Here is a 5,349-nt window from a genome sequence, read left to right as displayed (position 1 = left end):
AAAGTATAGTCTTTCATATTAAAGGCAAGCTTCTTTTATCTCTATCTCTTTCTCAAATGTTCCCAATTCTCCCAATTTCCACCATTGTTATATCACTTTATCATGGAAGATGACAAGAAACACGGTATGTTATACAAAATCATAAACGGGTAACACCTCCTCAGATCGGAATGTTTATTATCTAAAATTGAGGGATTTCTACTTGGAAAAGATTCACAATTTCCCATCAACTATTACATTTTATCATCTCCAACCAAAATCCAATTCGAGGTATGTTTGAGCAGATGACTTCCTCCTTAATTTTAGATATAAACCCTAAATTAGTTGCTTGGAATTCAAATTTCTATTTGCCCAATTTAATGGGCTTAATCACACATTTTCCGGCTCTTTTTATGGAAATATATTTTTCATAAAGTTAAAGCCCCTAAATTAGTTGCGTGGAATTCAAATTTCTATTTGCCCTTATATTTTATGGGCTGAATCACACATTTTCCGGCTCTTTTTATGGAAATATATTTTTCATAAAGTTAATGCCCCTAAACACACGTATTTTGTTTCTTATTTATAGCGAGTAAAAAGATTATGCGAATATATATTATATACTTTACATATATATATATATATATAGCAACTGTATTTTTTTGAATTTAATTGCTACTTAGGGTTTGTCTTCAGTGTGTGTGTGTATATATATATATATATATATATATATATATATAGTTGCACCGAGCATATACTTTAGTATAGACAATCCTTTGATCAAATTTTCTCTAAGGCAAAATATGACGGCAAACTTTGACTATGTCAGCGATATATCGAGTAACAAGATGACTTGGAATTTGAAGGTACGAGTAGCGAGATTGTGGCACGTTCTAGACAAACCAGACAACACTATCTCCCTTGAATTAATTATTCAAGATGAAAAGGTGTATTCTTTTTTAGTTGCATTTATTTTTTCCCGTAATTTGACTACAATATCCATCTTCTGATTTGCACTATGGAATTCATTAGGTTATGCGTGTATTTAATCAACTGCAATTTCAGTTTTTATGGTCCAGATGGAGATACCTCGAATTGTGAATGAAGCTAACTCTTCATCTGCAATTTTGGTAGAAAAGATTTTTGGTATACTTGAAATCGTTTGTAGTTTGTTCTAAAGAATTGTTTTCATGTGCGAGAACATTTTTGGAGATATTAAAATATATAATATCTAAGATTATTGGTATATGAACAATAATTGCCATAAAATCTGCATTATCTGTTATTTTGGAAAGGCATATATTCACATATTATGCTTTACCCCTTGGTGCTTGATTGTTTAATATAATCTGAGACAACACTGTACAATTGAGTATTTGCCTGACTCAATATTATTTATGATTTATTTTTTCTCGGGCGATCGGATTCATGCAACTGTTGGTCGGTCTCTTATACGTATGTTCAAACTAAAGATAAAGGAATTGGGTTTGTACTTTATGAAGAACTTTGTAGTTGGACCAAATAATATGAAACTTAAATACATGCGGCATAAATTGAAGTTGGCATTTACTCATAAGACGATTGTAGAGGAATCAAATGATCAGTTTTTTGGTATGAGTATCTTCGACTTAAGACCTTATGAGTATTTGGTAAATAAACTTGATGTTGAAGAAAGTGAACTCTTCGGTAAGTATTTCTTTCGCAATTCTTTTATTTGAATGTCTTATCAAATTTGTTGTGACTATTCTTTTTAAATATTATAGATGTCATAGGAGAGGTTGTAAGTTATGGTGAAGTAGAATCACATACCCAAGGTGATAAGACCAGCACTTTTATGAATGTGGAACTTGAAGATCATGAGTAAGATTGCGTCTATGACATTACTTTGTTATATATTTTAACAAGATTACTCATCCCCATCTGATTAAGTTGTTATATAATTTATGCAAGAGGAATAATATTTCGGCAACATTTTGGGGAGAATTCGTAGACCAGATCTTGCCACATTTGGAAGGATCACCCCATCAGCCAGTCATAGTGGTTATGCAGCTGATAAAAGCTTACAAATTTCAAGGTATTTCAATTGTCTTGATGACATGGGAGATTTATTTTGTGTTAATTTTTTGGTTCTGAAACTAATGTTATATATATGCAAATATTCTGTGCGTAATACTTGGCATGCCTGAAAGCTCTGGATTAATCCGGATCTTCCTCAAGCTGTTGATATTAAGTCCAGCTTAGTTATTTGATAAATTACGTTTACGCGGATACTAAAAAAATTATTGTTTATAGTTAAAACTAATACAACCTTGCATAAATGCAGATTGACAAGTGTGAATGAAGCTAACTCTTCCAGGATCAGTCAAATACCTTCTCAGCGTAGTTATTCTGTTTATGATGAGTTGGCTACTGGAATTGTAGAAGTTAAAACTATTAAAAAATTAGTCTACTGCATGGAGGTGATTAATCTATTAAACTCCTTTGGTATTTAACTTATGTTATTTTGTGTATGTATAACAATGTTGGATCTAAAAACACTATTTCTTTTCCTTAATTTGCATATCTATGCTTATCGCTGCTTATCTATTTGGTTTTGGACATCATCTTTTAATGGAATATAATGGAAGCTTATGCTCCTTGGCATTTATATTGATATTCCAAGAATCAAATTTGCTACATACATTGCTACAACTTTAGGTATTCTTTTCAGAAAGGACAAATTTGGATTGTTGCGACTGTAGTGAATCTGCAACTTGAAAAAGAATGGTCATATTTGGGATGCAAGAGATGCTCGAAGAAGGTTGATAAAATTGGAAGTAAATTTCACTGCAAGAAATGTGACCGCCTTGATAGTTCTGCCACTCATAGGTTTGATAAGCCTCTCTATTTACTTAAAAAATTAAATAAAACTTAAGTTTCAATTTCTTATTCTAAGCGTGTCTTTCAGGTACAAGCTTCAAGTGCAAGTAATGGATCGCACTGGCTTTATATCTTTGTTGCTTTGGGACCGTGAAGCAACAATCCTCATTGGGAAGTCTGCTGATGAGTTAAATGAAATTTCAATAGAGGTATGTTTTTTTATTTAATTGTTAGTATATGTTTTTTGGCAGCAATAATCGCGTGTAGACTGATGATATTGTTACTATAAAATTAACTTGGATAATGAAACAAAATAAGACGCATAGCATAAAACGACATAATGCAGTCTACCAGGATGAAAAGTAGGCTAATGATTTAAGGGATGGTTTAGTAGATGTACTTTTTATTTTAATTCTTTTTGTGTTTTAGCTCTTCTAACACTAATCCGGTCTTAGACTTCTGGTTATTGAAGCCAAGGTTTTATCTGATAATATGGCTGGACAAAAAGTGTTTATCCCGAGAATGACATTGACACCATCAGATGCAAGAATACCTTTTAAGTTCCAGGGAAGACAATTTCCAATTGTTGTATCTTTTGCCATGACAATTAATAAAAGTCAAGGCCAGTCATTGTCTCATGTGAGGTTATTTTTGAAGAAGCCAGTATTTACTCATGGACAACTGTATGTTGCTCTTTCACGCGTGACAAGTAGAAAATGGTTGAAGATTTTAGTTTATGATGATGATGGCCAAATAACGAATGAAGCTAGAAATGTGATGTATAAAGAAATTAGTTTGAGATGAAGCTAGAGATGGTGTAATCATCAGGTATTTACAATTTGCTTTTCCAATAAATACAAGGAGAGATGACTATAAGTTTTAACTGAGCTGTCACTGTTGTTTTGGCAGGGGCGAGATGAAACTAGGTTCAGCAACACAGTAGAGGATATCAAGGTATCTTCATAACTGCAATTTTTGAGTTATTACATTTCCTTCTGTTGGGGGGTTGAGAAGTACTGGCTCTATGTACAGAAAGTTAATTCAATAGTTTCTCCGGGGAGAACTACTGTGAAGCACCAATGTATGTTAACTTCTGTTAGCGCTAAGTATAACCAAAATACTTAATCATGTAAATCTCTAAAAGCTATGCTGCACTCTCAATTGTTTTTACTGTTCATGTTATTCCACATTGCTAGAAAGACTTTTTTAACTTTTCCCATTAAATAAAAATGCCCCAAATACTTCCCTTATTATCTGCTTAGTGGAACATCATGTCGGGATTATCTGTTGTTTGTTGTTACTATTATAGGTTTTGATTGAAAAATGGTTGTATTGATATACTTTTTAATCTTTTACTGGATATGATTGATAATTTAGCTGTTGTCTGTAGGTTATGGTTGAAGGTTTTTCTATTTTTGTAGTTAAGATATAGGTTTTGAGTGAAAAATTGTTCTGTTTGTAACAGACCACTATGAGGGGTTGGAGGACGTGTGATGTGGAGTTTCAGCCGTACTTTGTGCTTGGTGACTTATGGGAGTCTATTAGAGAATGAAGTGTATATTGAGGTGGAGTTCCATTAGTGTTGAATGAAGGTGATAGTGTACAAGCCAAGCCCCTCATTTTGATACTGGCTTGGAAAAGTTCTTTCTTGATGGTGTTCTGCTATTTGATTTTGTTCTCAAACCTTACTGACATTTTGCTGCTGACATGAGTATTTTATATAGAGTATAACTTACATTTTCACGTTACATGGTGACTTTAATATCTAATACATTCTGCTTCGCATCTATAGTGTGATTTTAATAATTTATTTTTCTTTTCTGAATATATGGTTAGAACAATATTGTCATACTAATGCTGAGGTAGAACTATAGCTCTTAGAAAAATATTGACAAATAACAATATAAAGTCTTAAATAACTAATATTGAATTACAAAAAATAAGGTAATACAATATGAAAAATATAGGAAACTATTATTTATTGAAACGAATATAAAAAGAAAGAAAAATGATAATGACAACTTTTTTTGAATACCTTTTGTCTTATGTTATATCCTTGTTGCTTCAACTTAGCCTTTATAGCAATTTAACTTTTAATACTATATTATAATATACTTTGTTCTATTTTCTTATTTCTTTCACGGCAAATGCTCTTATTGTGTAAAATAATTTGTGTACCTTAAGAATTTATATGATGATTTTGAAACAAAATTGAATTGACTTTTTTGCTGCTTTATTAATTCAAAAATTTAATTATTTGTTAAAAGTTCATGCATTTATGATGGCATAGAAAATACAAATTATTTTCGAACTTTTCCTACTCAAGCAAAATATTATTTTCTTTATCAGTTTATGTAATATTGAAAACTACATTTAATAATTAAAATAAATATTTAATTAGGTACAAAACCTCTTGCTTTAGTAGTAACAGTATATAGAAACATCTTGTTAGAATTATAGGTTCCCTAAAAAGAAGAATCAATGTGAACATATTTCCATGGAAATTACCGT

The 5,349-nt window shown here is 31.4% G+C and overlaps 1 protein-coding gene across 5 annotated transcripts; it reads left to right on the top strand.

Moving 5' to 3' along the window:
* LOC107796489 (replication protein A 70 kDa DNA-binding subunit B-like) lies at positions 1 to 4,625 on the top strand. Of its 5 annotated transcripts, none has more exons than XM_075238378.1 (10): positions 1 to 270; positions 846 to 926; positions 1,743 to 1,839; positions 1,930 to 2,053; positions 2,303 to 2,438; positions 2,690 to 2,847; positions 2,927 to 3,047; positions 3,311 to 3,666; positions 3,748 to 3,792; positions 4,304 to 4,625. In XM_075238378.1, exons 5-8 carry the CDS (start codon positions 2,433 to 2,435, stop codon positions 3,362 to 3,364), a joined length of 339 nt encoding a protein of 112 aa, XP_075094479.1. In that variant the 5' UTR covers positions 1 to 270; positions 846 to 926; positions 1,743 to 1,839; positions 1,930 to 2,053; positions 2,303 to 2,432; the 3' UTR covers positions 3,365 to 3,666; positions 3,748 to 3,792; positions 4,304 to 4,625. The 5 variants fall into 5 exon arrangements, with proteins under 5 accessions (XP_075094479.1, XP_075094476.1, XP_075094477.1 ...); XM_075238375.1 differs by having other exon boundaries at positions 809 to 926; XM_075238376.1 differs by having other exon boundaries at positions 846 to 1,839.
* Positions 4,626 to 5,349: the final 724 nt, after the last annotated feature.

The sequence above is a fragment of the Nicotiana tabacum genome, chromosome 19 (genome assembly GCF_000715075.1).
Source record: "Nicotiana tabacum cultivar K326 chromosome 19, ASM71507v2, whole genome shotgun sequence".
Classification (NCBI taxonomy): domain Eukaryota; kingdom Viridiplantae; phylum Streptophyta; class Magnoliopsida; order Solanales; family Solanaceae; genus Nicotiana; species Nicotiana tabacum.
This window is presented reverse-complemented; position numbering and strand designations above follow the sequence as displayed.

Excerpts from the sequence above, each read along its gene's own strand:
- LOC107796489 (XM_075238378.1), top strand. Across the intron at positions 2,848-2,926 it reads GATAGTTCTGCCACTCATAG|GTACAAGCTTCAAGTGCAAG; the intron begins GTTTGATAAGCC and ends CGTGTCTTTCAG. Across the intron at positions 3,048-3,310 it reads TAAATGAAATTTCAATAGAG|CCAAGGTTTTATCTGATAAT; the intron begins GTATGTTTTTTT and ends TGGTTATTGAAG.